At 38.7% G+C, this 16,515-nt stretch overlaps 3 protein-coding genes across 3 annotated transcripts; all 3 read left to right on the top strand.

Moving 5' to 3' along the window:
• The first annotated feature begins 542 nt into the window (after positions 1-542).
• LOC146632865 (odorant receptor 131-2-like) lies at positions 543-3,688 on the top strand. Its single transcript, XM_085353575.1, has 3 exons — positions 543-698; positions 833-1,604; positions 3,579-3,688. Exons 1-3 carry the CDS (start codon positions 543-545, stop codon positions 3,686-3,688), a joined length of 1,038 nt encoding a protein of 345 aa, XP_085209701.1.
• Positions 3,689-6,946: 3,258 nt separating this feature from the next.
• LOC146632864 (odorant receptor 131-2-like) lies at positions 6,947-8,130 on the top strand. The gene is made up of 2 exons (XM_085353574.1): positions 6,947-7,099; positions 7,348-8,130. The coding sequence occupies exons 1-2, from the start codon at positions 6,947-6,949 to the stop codon at positions 8,128-8,130; spliced, it is 936 nt and encodes a 311-aa protein (XP_085209700.1).
• A 7,317-nt stretch (positions 8,131-15,447) lies between these two features.
• On the top strand, positions 15,448-16,515 carry LOC146632863 (odorant receptor 131-2-like). The gene is made up of 2 exons (XM_085353573.1): positions 15,448-15,579; positions 15,736-16,515. The coding sequence occupies exons 1-2, from the start codon at positions 15,448-15,450 to the stop codon at positions 16,513-16,515; spliced, it is 912 nt and encodes a 303-aa protein (XP_085209699.1).

Below are 16,515 nucleotides of genomic sequence, written 5' to 3'. Positions count from 1 at the left end.
ATCACTGCATCCAACACTTCGCATTGCACTTGAAGGTGTAAGGTTTGGATGCAGTTGCTCAGTCATGGAAACCCACTGCATGAAGCTCTCTACACACTGTTTTTGAGCTAATGTAATTGAGCTAAAAGGTCACTAAAAGGTTAGTGACCTTTGCTCACTCAGCATCGCTCACTAAGCACCTCAGCATCCCCGGATGCCTCTCTGTAATTTTACATGACTTTGTGGCTGAGTTGCTGTTATTCCCAGTCACTTCCACTTTGTTATAACACCACTAACAGTTGATTGTGGAATATTTAGTACTGAGGAAATTTCACCAATGGGTTTGTTGCACAGGTGGCATCTTATCATGGTACCAAGCTGGAATTTACTGAGCTCCTGAAAGCAACCCATTGATTTACAAATGTTGGTAGAAGCAGACGGCATGCCTGGATGCTTGATTTTATACACCTGTGGCCATGGAACATCTGAATTCAATTATTTGGATGGATGAATGTGTGTGACTTACTTTTACTCTTTTGTAAGGATCCCGAAAAAGCATCTCTATGAATTCCTCATCTTATGCCCTCAATGCGTCGAGCAGTCTGAAATATCGCGATTCGCCAAGTGTAGCCGTGGCCAAAAATGTCATCGTTCTGGCTCTCGGCTTTACCATCAACTATATTAACGGTACACTGATACACACCTTCAGAAAACACCAGGTCAGTATTTATTGTTATTGTTGTTTTTATTTAATTATCATTATTGAAAAAATATACCTAAATATTGCTAACACAAAAAAAAAATATATGTATTAAAGTAATAAAAGTGAGATGAGGTGTTTCATGTCTTTCAGATATTTTATTTGAATCCTCGTTACATCCTGTTCATCCACCTGGTGGTGAATGACATGATCCAGCTCACTTCTTCAATTAGTCTATTTGTTTTCACTTATATCTTTTATCAAATGAATGTTGCATTCTGTTGCTTCCTTATCACTTTGGCTATCTTCACCACCTTCAATACTCCAATAAATTTAGCTCTCATGGCACTAGAGTGCTACATTGCTATTTGTTTACCACTGCAACACGCTGAGTACTGCACCACCAAAAGAACATACGTGGCTATAGGTTGGATCTGGGCCATGAGTGCAGTCTCAGCTATGTCCGACATCGTTATTATTCTGGCAACAGAGCCAGTGGAGTTATTTTATTCCACAATACAATGTGAGAGAGATAACTTATTCCGGCATCCAATCATTGTAAAAAAGAAAGAGGTTTCATATTTAATTTTCCTAATTGTAGTTTTGCTCACCTTCATGTACACATACTTCAGGATATTTTTTGCTGCTAACAAAGCTAAATCAGCCAAGCGAGAGTCGAAGAAGGCGAGAAACACAATCCTGCTCCACGGCTTTCAGCTTCTGTTGTCTATGCTAACCTATATAGCAACTGCATTAATGCAGGCTCTGGTGCGCTGGTTCCCTAAACAGTATCTAATAGTTGTTTTTATTTCCTATATCATAATCTACATTGTCCCCAGGTTTGTTAGCCCTATTGTGTATGGGTTACGAGACAAGACATTTAAACAGTATTTAAAAAAGTATCTGTTGTGTACCATGAAAATGGGTAACGAGACCGATTTTAGATTGTAATATTCTTGATCTAGCAGAGGGCAGCTAGAAAGGTGTATTGGTAAAAAACATTAATTAATCATCAGGTTAACTAGATTTCATCCTCTGGACATGCATTGGGTGCACATTGTGTTCCAGAAAAAAACCCAAATATTAGTTGATATGTTGGATTTTTAAATGCTCAGACATAGGTATCACCATCAGTCTTGAAAATCACACATTACCCTTCCTCTTATTAGTCGAGTTGTATAGAATCTGAATTAAGTAAAAAAAAATTTTTTTAAAAAAGCAACAAAAAGAAGAAAGAAAAAAACGTTACTGTTACTAGTGATAATGTACTGTTTTAACTCTTTGGCAAATATTTGTCCACTTTAAAAAAAGAGCATCCTCCTTCAGTTCTAAGGTTTTATGTATCAAAACATGATATGTAAGTAACAGGCGATACTAAAACTAATGCTGATGTCAGCAGTGGTAATATGGAAATCCCCCAAAATCTCATCTGCATTGTTTTTGTTCTTCTTGTGTTGATGTCAGCATTATCTATATTATAGTTCATAATGTAGTATAGTTTAGTGTCATTATGAATCATATAATGGTGTATTAAAAAATGTTTTGAAAAGCTCAAAGAAAGTTCCTTTGTCTCACAATGCCTAATATACTGCTTTAAAGTTTGGAGATGATCCAGTGGAAACTAGTGTTTTCCTAATTGTGTGACTGTGTGATGTTTGATCTCTGACCTTGAAGCAGATACTAAAAGGTGTATTTTATATCTTTACCCATTTGATTGGAGCATAACTGGCTTAAATCTTTGGTTTCTATAAGCTTTAAATACTTAAGATACACACATGCAGTGTGTGATTTTGCGAAACATTATGCAGTCATTGAGAAGTTGTAGGGCGTTGTATTGGAAAAATAAAATGTGTGATGAACACCTCTCTTCATTTCCTTTCATATGATGTAGCACTTGATTACATACTCCCTCCCTTTTGGGGAAAGAGTAATCTGGCCTTTAGCAGGTCTTTAAAATAAGCAAATGCAATCTGACATGAAAACAGCATGACATATTGTTGTTAGTTGTTGTTTTTTATTATGCCAATATGCAGAAGCAGTGTGTAAAAAATAAATAAATACATGCTTACTGATGTATTATTGTAGGTTCTTTACTTTACAGCATAAATTGCCTTGATGCAATTTTGGTTGTCTTTTGCAACTATATAAATAACATTTTATTGAATTGACAAAATGCTGCTAAATATATTTGTTTATATAAAAACAGACAAAGCAACGACACCTCAAGCTGCTTTTTATTACAAGATTGCAACCCTACAATAAAACAGAGAAAAATCACCAACAAATAGATGGCAGCCTGTTAGCAACCACCTGGTGACACTGGGAAGGAAGAACTCCCTTTAAACAAAACCTCCAGCAGATTCAGGGAGGGGCAGCCATCTACTACGACCAGTAGATGGCTGATGTCAGATTGCATTTGCTTATTTTAAAGACCTGCTAAAGGCCAGATTACTCTTTCCCCAAAAGGGAGGGAGTATGTAATCAAGTGCTACATCATATGAAAGGAAATGAAGAGAGGTGGCAGGAGGAGCAGGAGACAGGACTAAAAACACACTGGAAAAGAGACAAAAATTAACAAAGAATGATTAAATATACAGTGGTATAAAAACAAACCATGAATTGCAGCTGGCTCCTAGCCTTTGCATCCTGACCCTCCCCCCACATCACTCAAACAGGTGCTGCGCGGTGACCTGCCCCTCCTTTTTAATTACCCTATAGTGATTACGGTTCTCAGTACATCACTATAGAAATAGGACCTGCAGGAGCAGGTGTGTTAGCCAGAGATTTGTGGTTGGGGCTATTGTCTGCCTCTCAATTTTATCTGCACTTTATAGGCCTTTTCCACTTGTACCTGCTTATTTTAGCTTGGCTTGACTACGTTTTTAGTGCTTTCCATTAGGTGATAGTTCCTGGTACCAGGTAATTACTCCGTCAGGGTTCCAAGCAAAATGTGATGTCAACCGACTGTATGCCACCAATCGGCTAGTGGTGGCACTCAATGAGTCATAACGGTGTCTCCTTCACAAAAATCCAAACCGCTATTTTTAAAACCATTGGTGCAGCCATTAAGGGAAATGTCTGCACAGAAAACAACATGCCATACACCGAGCAGCAGGTATACCATCACCTCGACATCCTCCTTTGTTGTGGCATTTGTATTGCGTACAAATGATGTCACAGACTTTCAGCCACATTGCTATAACAACACCACACGTATTAAGTGGTACACGATTGTAATAGATGAGTTGAGTCACTTTGAGTGAAGCCAAATACGTACTAGTGGAAGAGAGCTAAAGACACAGTTTGGAGGGGGGAGGTTTGGATGATCAGCAGTCACATGCTCATGTTATCTGTCTCTAAATAAATAGCACTGTAGTTTACACACACACACTCATGCTTTAAAACTAATATACACAGACACAACACATGCGCCAACATATCATGTCAAACGCTGACAATAGCGGTGGAGTCTAAGACCCAAGCTGTCATATAAACACAGATGAACAGGTGCACACAGACACAAACATGTATTCCCACTCCCATATACACAAACAAATACTCGACACTCACCCGATGTGGAGACAGACACAAATAGACACTGTACACACATTCACACTCCCCAAACATACTCTATGTCCCAGGCCCTGGTACCCCAGCCCCCACAGGGGCAAATCATACCCAGACCCGGGAGATGTAACCTTTCTCTCTGGAGTGGAGGAAAGCAGACCGCCTCCTTATCTGCAGTAGCAGGGAGACCCCGCATCCCAGACCCCAATCGGACGGCCAGCACCTCCTCCCAGCCCCGACGGTTAACAGAACGGGGGTGAGTGAAGGCCCAAACCTCCCTCCGCCCGCTCATACATAGTTTTGCTGCATGCTGTTCTAAAGTGCATTTAAAACACAGGAGGGCATGGTGCTTCCTGCCAGAGAGCAGCACGGCTCCTCCTGAAAAGCCTCAGTGTCTATATGCATTTAAAATTGAGGATAGGGCACCAGCGCCAGAGGTTGGTTTGAATACACAGACCATCCTCTGGACGCTGTATAACGTGCCCACCCCCAAGTCTCTATATGTATGTGTTATGAGAGTGTGAGTAATGTGGATGTCTAGGTTGCGGAATAAAATTTAGGCACAGGCAGCCAGAAGGGGACAGAGGGGGAGTGGCTCCCCTGCACCCTGGTCACACACCTGCACCCCAAGCAGGTGTCTCACCTGCTTGAGGTGCAGTTGTGTGTGTGGGTGTGGTGGAGCGGGAAGAAGGAGGCAGCTGAGGATGGGGAGGGAAGAAAGGGAGGGGCAAGTGGCCCCTCCCTGGGGCCAGCTCCCCCGCTGACCCCAGGAGGTACCCCAACACTCTGGAACCCACCAGGGCAATGTGGCCTAGGCCCATCCAGACCGGGGCCCACAGCAGCAGCACCACCCCGCCCCACAGAGTCCGGGGCAGCCCACCCGACCCCACCGCAGAGAAAACTGCACCCACCTCATCATCCAATCTTCTCCCAGACTGCACAAGACAATAGACACCCAGTTTGAGTCATTCTCCACTTCTCCAATATCTCTCCCCTAAAGATATTGGAGTGAGCTCCTGTAGAGAGGAGACCTCCTGCAAAGATGTGCTTGGACTTCTGAGTTGTGAACACGCAAATCAGTCCATGCATGATTGCATGGCTCCGCCCATCAAAAAGTCTGTGCATGCGCGAATATATATTTTGCCCAACGTTCATTATTGGACTGACAATTGTCGGTTGGAAAATTTTTATATATCGTCCAACCCTAGTGTTAACCACAGGGTGCTTAGGTTAAGTAACAATGTAGTTTGTTGTTGTTTTGGTTTAAGTGAAAATGTTTTATATGTGTGTGTTCATGTGTTGTATATGAGCGTAGACTTGTATATAGTTAATCATGTATGGATCATTTAATGTCAAATTCTGAATATTGATCTGTAAGTAATGAAATTTGAAATAAGGGGGTAGGAACAGGAAAAATGTAATCCTACTCCTTTTCGAGCACACACATTGTATAGACATAGATATATACATGAAACTTCATTTTTTATATATTTTGTTTTTTCTTTTTTCCCTTGTTATTTCAGTTATATTTGCATGTTCTAAAGAAAATCTATCTATGTTTTGTCATACTGATGTAAAAGACAAAAAATAATGGGTATTAACACCCTTAATGAGCAGGCCTTTTGAATGGAGTCCTTTAATGCACGCACATGGCCTAGGGCAGGGATACACATATAATACAAAGAGCTGTTTCAGGTTAGCAGGAGAGCTGGGGTTAGTGGATGTTGTAGCCTAAATGCTGACAATATCCTCTGACTTTTCAAACTTTAAACAAAGACGCTAGACCATGTGTTGGTGTCATGTCAACCTAAGGAGATGGACCATAAGACAAAGCATGATATTGACACATTTGCAGTGATTCTTGTCTCTTCTTCGTGAGCTAGCAAAAGTGCCTAATACACACGTGCATGCACTAACGGGTACGAGCACTCCTGGGGGAGGGGATATCTCCCTCTCTCTCACACAGAGACACACCTGACGCCATTTGCATATAACCACTATTATAAATTATCAATCACTGGCAAGTGCTACAAGACAGAAGTCAACCATAACCAGGTGAGCACCTATTCTTTGGTGGGTGGGGTTGTTTATAAAAACTATTTATATATTCTTTGAGATTTGTATTGTATTGAATCATTTAGTGTAGTATATTTTATTTTATGTGATCAGCTATATAATAACTCTGATTGTAACACAACCAGGCGCAATTATCAACTATGATTTAAGTTACTACTTTGAATGAGAATGCTACTATTATCCAGCTCGTTGTGACTAAGTTAATGTTATAGGTCAAACTTGGAGTTTTTTCTTTAATGAAAATGTCTTATTGCAGTTCACACTTAACTAAAGCAGAGTTTAGTGCAGAAAAGCATAGTTTGTTGTAAACTGGAGCAGAAAGGTTTTTGAACTTTATAAAATTGATGAGAATAAATAATTTATGGTGGATTACATTGCAGAAAATGCATTTTCTGAAATGTAAATTATTGGCTTAAGCAAAATGAATTACTTTTGATGCTTGGATATGGTGTTTTATGGTTGGTGTAATAGTGTTGCAGAATATTTAAGATTTCTAAGATTATTATTGATCAGATAAGGAATGCTCATAGATATCAAAACTTTGCCGTGTTTTTAAAGTTAACACCGTCTGTGTTACAACCTGCCATAACAATCAATGATGTCTACAGGTTTTTTGGCCAACTCATGAACCTTTCAAATGCTGCCATGAATTTGACAACAGTTACGTATCGGGACCCGTTAAACATAGCTATTGTCAAGAATGTGATAACTGTGGTCCTCTGTATCGCCATCATCTATGTCAACGGCACCTTGCTGCACACATTCAAAAAACATGAGGTCTGTATCCTGCTCATAAATTTTGCATCTATTTATTACATCCATTTAGAACTAGATACTAGACAACAGAATGTGATATATTCTGCACGGTGAACATTCCATCGCGCAAAGAGACGTTGGAGTGACGTCTTTTAAGTGATTTTTTGGACGTCCAAGTTTGGTCACTGAAGCAGTTGTTTTTTATCCACCGTTCAATGTTTAGTGGGATAATTCACCTTTCATGTTCTAAATCCTGTCCTTCTCTTCAGGTTTTCAACACAAATCCTCGTTACATCCTGTACATTCATCTGGTAATCAATGATATCCTCCTGCTCATCATGTTCACCCTCCTTCAAGTTCTCAGTTATGCCATTTTCACTCTTCAAGTGTTCTTCTGTATTATTTTGCTAGTGATTGCTGTCATTTCCAGCCTTAACACTCCAATGACCCTCGCTGTGATGGCAGTAGAGTGTTATGTTGCCATATGCTTCCCTCTCCAGCACTCACAGATCTGTACAGTCAAAAATGTAACCGTTGTGATCACAGTGATATGGATGCTAAGTTCACTTACAATTCTGCCAGATTTATTCACCATCTTGGCCACAGAATCCAGAGATTTCTTTCATTCAAGAGTCTTCTGCCTTTTGAAAACAACCTTCAGACCTCCTGAGCTAGAAAAGAAGAGAGATATATCCAACATTGTATTTCTGGTTATTGTTTGGCTCATCCTTATCTACACATATTTCAGAATCCTTTTCGCTGCACAGGCAGCTGCTGCAAACGCCAGGAAAGCAAGAAACACTGTACTGCTGCACGGCTTCCAGCTGCTGCTGTGCATGCTCACCTACATGCATGATTTGCTGCTGAATGGTTTGATAGCCTTGTTTCCAAGTGGAGCACTGACTATTCGCTACACAGTCTCAATACTAATACATGTTCTGCCTCGAATCATCAGTCCAATTATTTATGGGATACGAGATAAGATGTTCAGAAAGTACCTGAAAAAATACTTGTTTCATACAAAAAATGCTAATGCTTTTGTACACAGGTAACCCAGACAAGACAGACATTGTTGGCGTTACACATTTATCAATTTCTCTTAATTTTATTACCATTTTCTTTTAGATACAGACTAAGTAGAAGTAATGGGAGTAGTGAAATTCACTTTATGTTTCTCATATCCTGACTTACAATTTTTTTGATCTTTCTAAACTCTCATTCACAGTGAAACAGTGTTCTGTTAGTCTCTGCATTTTGAAGCTGTAGGCAGAAATACTGTAACTTCCTGTTTGTATCACAAAGGAGAAAACTGCAGTAACCTAACCTACAGCAAATAAAAACATATTTTCATGAGTTTTCAGAATTTGGTGTTATTGGATTCATTTTTGGTGCTCAGTGTTTAGTGTAATATGTTCCAAAGTAAGATGCTACTTCATTGACAGTCCGTTTTTCCATAAAGCATTACTGTGCTAAATTGAAAAATGGTATAACAGTTTTGTTGTTACTTATGTAAGACAGGTTCTCCAATTATGTGCATGATGGGAAAATAATCAAATGAGCCTTTTTCCTGCAAACATTTTGCTACCATTGGCTCACTAATGGATTTTATGTGGTGGTTTATGTGGAGGGAAATTTTGAAATTGCAGAGCAGGATACTTTATATAGTACTGTTAATTAGTAATTATTGCTTTTGGCTTCCTGTAAGCTACATTAGTGCTTGCACTTGCAGTGATGAAGTGAATGCAGAACACCACTGAACTGATCTGAATGGACTGGCTCATTGTCAGTGATCTGATCCAGCTTTTCAGTTTTGTTACTTGTGTTATTTGGTATCATACTTGAATTTTTCGTGACATGGGGTATTCGTAAGTCAGGGTTCCACTGTATTTAAGAATATTTTGTGTTTTTTTTTTATTTATGTGTGCTCAAATGGAATAATATGGTAATAATAATACATTTGTCTTAAATTATGGATGCTGTGTCGGTCGCGAACGAAGTGGCTCTTAGAGCCGGATCTTTGAAGTGAACGACACGAGCCGGCTCCTTATCGCCAGCCGTGGGGGTTTTTTTTTTCTTTCTCTCACCCTCTCTCTCTCTCTCTCACTCTTTTTTTCCGCTTCACTCAGCACACGAGCCTTGTGCTTTGTGCTGGGAAGAGGGGGGAGGGGTGGAATTTACACTCGCAGTAGCACAGGAACAGAGCGGGAGGAAGAGAGAGAGAGCCAGGGACAACAATGTCACATTAGAAAGGTATAGTAAATACAGTTGTGGATGTTAAAGGATTCACAAAGTTTATTCATGCAGGCCCATATGACAGAGAATGTGCATCTTCATTTTGTTTTCATATTTTCATTTATATGTAATTGTGTTGTGGTTTGCAGTGTTTTGTGTTGTTTTACTTAAAATTTGTTTAAAAGGAAAAAGCTGAAAATTTAAATAGCTAAAAGTTGAACTGCGAATAGTTGGTTTTTGTAATATATGATTTATTTATTACATTTTATGTGGAGAGAATAAATAAAAAGTAGATTTACGGTGGCCCCTACAGACAAAACACATACAAACTCCAAAACATGTAAAAACTCCAAAACATGTAAAAACTCCAAAACATGTACAAAGCACAACAGAAGTGCTCCAGGATGCAGGCGAAGTGTTGAGCTTTTGTTACCTAGTGGCTACCCAAGCCAGCAAGTACCAACGACCGGATTTGGTGTGTGGTAGTAACAGGTAAATGAACATTTTTTTTAAATCATTTGAATATATATGAGTGGTATACATACATATGTATATATATATATATATATATATATATATATATATATATATATATATATATATATATATATATATATATATATATATATATATATATATATATATACATACATACATACATACATACATACATACATACATACATATATATATACATATACATATACATATATATATACATATACATATACATATATATATACATATACATACATACATACATACATACATACATACATACATACATACATATATATATACATACATACATACATACATACATACATACATACATATGTATATATATATATATATATATATATATATATATACATATACATATACATATATATATATATATACATATACATATACATATACATATACATATATATGAGCTGGCTCTTTTTAGTGAGCCGAGCCGAAAGAGCCGGTTCTCTAAAAAGAGCTGGAAATCCCATCACTATAGTCTTTAATAGATTTTGATATAATACTGTTCAAACATGATCTCAGATTCCAAAGTGAAAAACATAACATGCTGCAAGTGTGTTGACCAAAAATTATTTTCAAGAACATATATCTTTAAAAATAATTTAAGTATGAAGCTATAGTTTCATAGCAAATATTACATATGTCCAAAATTTTGAATGTAATTTTTTTAAACCCATCAGAAATGATTGTGCAGAAATTGTTCTGAAAATTTGATGATTTGAAATGGAATGACCCTTATGTTAACTGATAATTGCAGTGGTGTGAAAAATAGTTTGCCCCCTTTTGCGTACATTTAATTCAATTCAATTTTGCCTCAAGGTGCTTTGAATTCTAATGTAAACACTCTACAATAATAAAAAGACAACAGAGCAAACCCCACAAATCATATGACCCCCTATGAGCTAGCAACAGGAAGAAACCTCCAGCAGAACCAGGCTCAGGAAGGGACGGTACACATTGTTTAATATGTGCATTGAAGGACATTTCGTGGTCAAAAATGACTCCAAAGTTCCTCACAGTGTCTCTGGAGACCAAGGTAATGCCATCCAGAGTAGATATCTGGTTAGACACCATATTTCCAAGATTTTTAGGCCTGAGTACAATAACCCCAGTTTCATCTGAAATTAGAAGTAAAAAATGAGAGGCCATCCATGTCATTTTGTCTTTAGGCCATTCCTTAGGTTTAACAAATTGGTGTGCATTATCTGGCTTCATGCATAGATAAACTGCATAGCAGTGAAATAGATGCTACGCCCTGTAATGACATTGCCTAAAATAATCATGTATAAAGTAAACAGAACTAGTCCTAGCACAGAACCCTGTGGAACTCCATAATCAACCTAAGTGTATGAAGTGGAGTCTGCAAATACATGAACAAATTGGACTCTATGAGATAGATAGGATTCAAACCACTGCAACAGAATCTCTTTAATACCTCCAGCACGATCACAAATTTAAATATTAGAAAAAAATCTTACTAGTAAACACAAGTAAAATATGCTAACCTTTAACCCTAACGCTAAAAAGTGGATTGTAAAGAGCTGAAGCAGTATTTAAAATGTTTTCATTCACATTTGTGAATTTGTTAAGTTGCTATGTTTTATCTAAACGCGTTCATGAGTCACACCTCACATAATGGGGCAACAGTTTGAGGCCTTCACTAAACTACACTCTCACCAAACTCTCTCACACACACAAAGGCCTTTGCTATTACTTGACTACTCTGTATTAGTAGCTGACCTACTAGACAGATGTATGACATGTGAGACGGTAACCACGTGAGTGCCTCTTCTGTGTTTTCTTGCATATAAATTCATAATATAATATTTTGTCTGTATATCAACTATTACTTCAGTTATAACTTCATGTTTAGAAATAAACATTGTCTGGATCTTCTTCTATTTACTCTTATGAAATGAGAGTTATATGTGTGAACTTAAAAATATATGCATATAAAATCACTTACAAATCGAGCTTGAGCGAGAATAGAAGATGTTTCTCACAGCAAATTCAAATTCAAATTCAAATTTTTATTTGTCACGTACACAGTCATACACAGTACGATATGTAGTGAAATGCTTGGACAACTGCTCGTGACCTAAAGAAAACAAAAAAGGAAAAGGCTATGAATAAGATAGGAAATAAATATGAAAAATTAAAAAGGGTAAATTTAACTAGGAAGGAATAAAATATAAATTAAGGTTAAAAATGAAATAACTGTACAACACACTGGGAAAGAATAAGATAAAATATATAAATTAAATTGAAAATAAAATAACTGTACAACAAAATACACAATATAGAACTATATAAGAATGTATGAACAAAATACACAAGAAGTATAAATAAATATATACACAATAACAGCAGCAGTGATTTAAGTGATGAAGTGAAAATAATGTCCAGAAAGTCCAGTGTGTGTGTAAGAACTGTATGTGTGGGTCAGTACTGTGTGGTGGTGTGATTGAGAGACCGTATCGCCTGCGGGAAGAAGCTCCTCCTCAGTCTCTCTGTGTTGGTCTTCAGGGAGCGGAATCGCTTTCCTGACCTCAGCAGAGAGAACAGTCTGTTGTTGGGATGGCTGAGGTCCTTCACGATCTTCCTGGCCTTGGTCCAGCACCGCCTGCTGTAGATTGAGTGCAGGTCAGGGAGCTCGGAGCGGATGGTGCGCTCAGCTGACCGCACAACCCTCTGTAGAGCTCGTCTGTCCTGCATGGTGCTGTTCCCGAACCAGGTTAAGATGTTTCCCGCCAGGATGCTCTCTATGGTGCACGAGTAAAAGTTCCTGAGCACCTTGGAGGGCAGTTGGAAGTCTCTCAAGCGTCTGAGGTGGTAGAGACGCTGATGGGCCTTTTTCACCACGGAGTTGATGTGACAGGACCATGACAGGTCCTGCGTGATGTGAACTCCGAGGTATTTGAAGCTGTCCACTCTCTCCACTGGGCACTCGTTGATGACGGGGGTCTGGTAGTTCCTCTCCTGCTTAGTGCTGAAGTCCACTATCAGCTCCTTTGTCTTACTGACGTTTAGAAGGAGGTTGTTCCTCTGGCACCAGTTCTCCAGATTCCTAATCTCCTTCAGGTAGGCCGTCTCGTTGTTATCAGAGATCAGGCCCACCACGACGGTGTCGTCAGCAAACTTGATGATGGTGGTGGAGCTGGTAGTGGCCACGCAGTCATATGTGTACAAAGAGTACAGCAGGGGGCTCAGAACACACCCCTGGGGGGCTCCAGTGCTGAGAGTGGTGGAGGCTGAGACATGTCCGCCCATCCTTACTGCCTGTGGTCTGCCAGTTAGGAAGTTGGAGATCCACTGACACATAGATGAGCTGAGTCCCAGAAGCTCCAGCTTGGTGGTGAGTGTGGAGGGAATTATGGTGTTAAATGCAGAGCTGTAGTCTATGAAGAGCATTTTAACATAATTCCCCCTTCTAATGTCCAAGTGAGTGAGTGATGTGTGGAGGAGATGAGAGATGGCATCGTCTGTGGAACGATTTGGACGGTAAGTGAACTGTAGTGGGTCCAGTGTGTCTGGTAGTGAAGAAATGATGAAGTCTCTGACCAGGCGTTCAAAGCACTTCATCACTACTGAGGTGAGGGCTACAGGGCGATAGCAGACATGTTGAAAATAACAACTGAAGACCAAGGTTAAATTAGCAGCTTCAATTTAGTGTTTAGTCTATGGTGTACCATTTTTCTCCCTTTGTTTTCCCCTATGCCGATAAATGAGTAAGTTTAAAAAAATGATATGGTGGCAGCACATGGCAGCATGGTAGTTTAGTGGTTAGCATTGTTACCTCACAGCAAGAAAGTCCTGAGTTCAGTTCTAACATCTGTGTGGAGTTTTCATCTTTTCCCTGTGTGTCCCTGTTTTAGTGTTAATTGATTCGAAATTGGAAATAGGGCAACCTTTTGCACTAATGTGAGTGTTGTCTGTCTCTGCGTGTTAGTCCTGTAACAGACTGGTGGCCTGTTCAGGGTGTGCCCTGCCCTGAAGACAGCTGGGATAGGCTCCAACGCCCCATGATCCTGAATAGGATGAGAGGATGGATGGACATGGTCCATAAGAAGTGTGATGCATTTAAAATAATGGTCATCATCAATCACCAGAAAATGAGAAAACTAGTTTATGGTAGGCATTACAATGTAAGACAAAACTATGTAATAAACATATTATCAAAATTATATTTGTAAATTGATTTAAAAGCCATAGATTGTTTTGTGATAATAATATTTATGAGAGGACAAACAATGTCAGTATTAAAGTTTTCTCTGTTATATATTCCCTGAGAAGTGACATGCTGATGAATAACGTCAGGAGTGGGTCTCTGTCTACTGAATCCCAACTGGAAGCTGGTTCCACAGAAGAGGGGCCTGAAAGCTGAAGGCCTTGCCTCCCATTCTACTTTTTACCTCCGTCCACATATGTGGACATCACATTTTGGGTTATTTAGACCAAAATAATCAATTTTGCTCTGCAAGGGCCTGATATCCAGGACATTATACTGCTACTGTTCTATCAAAATTTTAAACGAATATCCTCAGATGTGGCTCAGATTTTTTCTTAAAAACAAAAATAAGGTAAAAAAAAAATAAAGCTGGTAATTCTTTGTTTTTACATTTCTCCGGCCCCAATCAGCCCAAATATCAAAGAGAAATTAAAAATGCATGCCGTGGAGGTTAAAATACTCCAGGAACCACAAGTAAACCAGCAACCACCATGGTGTTGTTGAAATTTTGTCTCTCATGCCATGAAAACGATTGAAAGTTCAGGTTTGCTTTCATTATACCCTCCTTAGGTCATCAGTCACAACTGAAAAAAAGTATCTGGCAAAAGAAGTGGATTGTAAAGAGCTGTAGTAGAATTTTATTTAAGATTTCATTTATCTAAATTGGTTTGTTCAGTACTGCGTGTAAGCATCAGGACTTATGAAACGTAATGAGCTAAGGCACACGCACTCTGAAGGCTCTCATGAAACCACGTGCACATGCACACACACAACCAGACCCCTTCACTATTACCTGACTAGTACCAGTACTCTATATTAGAAGTGACATCAAATCTACCTGACTTACTAGACCTGTGTGGTATGAGATCATAACCAGGTGAGTGCCTGTTCTTGAATTGTTTGTGTGTAAAGAGATAAAACGATATCACATAATAACGATCTTTTTCATCATTGTGTTCACTTGATGTTTTTTTAAATGTTATCAAGTGTTACAGTATAAATAATATGTGTGCCTTACGAACCGTTGTTTTACTGTTTGCTGTTTTTCTTTCCTTGGCAACAGATTGGTAGGTTAAAAAATGACATTGTGCATAAAAATTAAACATATAACAGAAGGATCATCATCATTACCATTATGATTGGGCTTACAAGAAAAAAAAAAGCATATAATGAATACATATATGTATATTTATTTACTCTTCTGGCTTCTATTTGCTATTTTTCTTATTGAGAATAATGTTTCCAAGATAATCAGCCTTCAGTATTGAAGCTTTCCTATATTAATGTTTTATGTTATATGAACCTGAAATGCTGATGAATAAAGTGTCCAGTTTTTAGAAAACTTTTCAGACGTCTCAAGAACCGTTCAAATGCTGGTATGAATTCGACAACAGCGGTGTATCGGGACTCCTTAAGCACAGCCATCATCAAGAATCTGATTACCGTGGGTCTCTCTGTCTCCATCATCTACATCAACAGCAGCTTGGTGCACACATTCAAAAAACATGAGGTCTGTATTTTATTCATTCCTGATATTCATTTTGTAGAATTCAATATGTTTGGGATGTATGTGGGACATCGTATAATGTGATTTATTTCATGCATATTCTCAGGTGATCATCTGTAATGTACCTATAAGTCTAAACTATCCTGTCCTTCTCTTCAGGTTTTCAACACAAATCCTCGTTACATCCTGTACATTCATCTGGTAATCATTGATATCCTGCTGCTCATAATGTTCACCCTCCTTCAAGTCCTCAGTTACATCATTTTCACTCTTCCTGTCCCATTTTGCATCATTTTATTGTTCATTTCGATAATTTCCAGCCTTAACACTCCCCTGACCCTCGCTGTGATGGCAGTAGAGTGTCATGTTGCCATATGCTTCCCTCTCCAGCACTCACAGATCTGTACAGTCAAAAATGTAACCGTTGTGATCACAGTGATATGGATGCTAAGTTCACTTACAATTCTGCCAGATTTATTCACCATCCTGGCCACAGAATCCAGAGATTTCTTTCATTCAAGAGTTTTCTGCCTTAGAGAAACTGTTTTCAGACTTCCTGAATTAGAAAAGAAGAGAACTATATCCAACATTGTATTTCTGGTTATTGTTTGGCTCACCCTTGTCTACACATATTTCAGAATCCTTTTCGCTGCACAGGCAGCTGCTGCAAACGCCAGGAAAGCAAGAAACACTGTACTGCTGCACGGCTTCCAGCTGCTGCTGTGCATGCTCACCTACGTGTATGATTTGCTGCTGAATGGTTTGACAAAGTTGTTCCCAAAAGGAGTACTGACTATTCGCTACACAGTCTCAGTATTCGTTCACGTTCTGCCTCGACTTGTTAGTCCACTTGTTTATGGGATACGAGACAAGGCATTCAGAAGATATCTGAGAAAATATCTGTTCTACTCACCAAATGCTAATGTTAACAAAAGTTAA

Source organism: Diplotaxodon limnothrissa, linkage group LG5 (genome assembly GCF_057381915.1).
Source record: "Diplotaxodon limnothrissa isolate DT_005_m linkage group LG5, D_limnothrissa_male_GT1.1, whole genome shotgun sequence".
NCBI classification, from domain to species: Eukaryota; Metazoa; Chordata; class Actinopteri; order Cichliformes; family Cichlidae; genus Diplotaxodon; species Diplotaxodon limnothrissa.
Note: the sequence above shows the minus strand (reverse complement) of the source record. Positions and strands in the feature narration are given on the sequence as shown.

Coding starts and splice junctions, on each gene's coding strand:
- LOC146632864 (XM_085353574.1), top strand. CDS start 6,947: ATGAACCTTTCAAATGCTGCCATGAATTTGACAACAGTTACGTATCGG. Junction 7,100..7,347: donor ACACATTCAAAAAACATGAG/GTCTGTATCCTG, acceptor CCTTCTCTTCAG/GTTTTCAACACAAATCCTCG.
- LOC146632865 (XM_085353575.1), top strand. CDS start 543: ATGAATTCCTCATCTTATGCCCTCAATGCGTCGAGCAGTCTGAAATAT. Junction 699..832: donor ACACCTTCAGAAAACACCAG/GTCAGTATTTAT, acceptor CATGTCTTTCAG/ATATTTTATTTGAATCCTCG. Junction 1,605..3,578: donor GTTGTGTACCATGAAAATGG/GTAACGAGACCG, acceptor GCTTTCCATTAG/GTGATAGTTCCTGGTACCAG.
- LOC146632863 (XM_085353573.1), top strand. CDS start 15,448: ATGAATTCGACAACAGCGGTGTATCGGGACTCCTTAAGCACAGCCATC. Junction 15,580..15,735: donor ACACATTCAAAAAACATGAG/GTCTGTATTTTA, acceptor CCTTCTCTTCAG/GTTTTCAACACAAATCCTCG.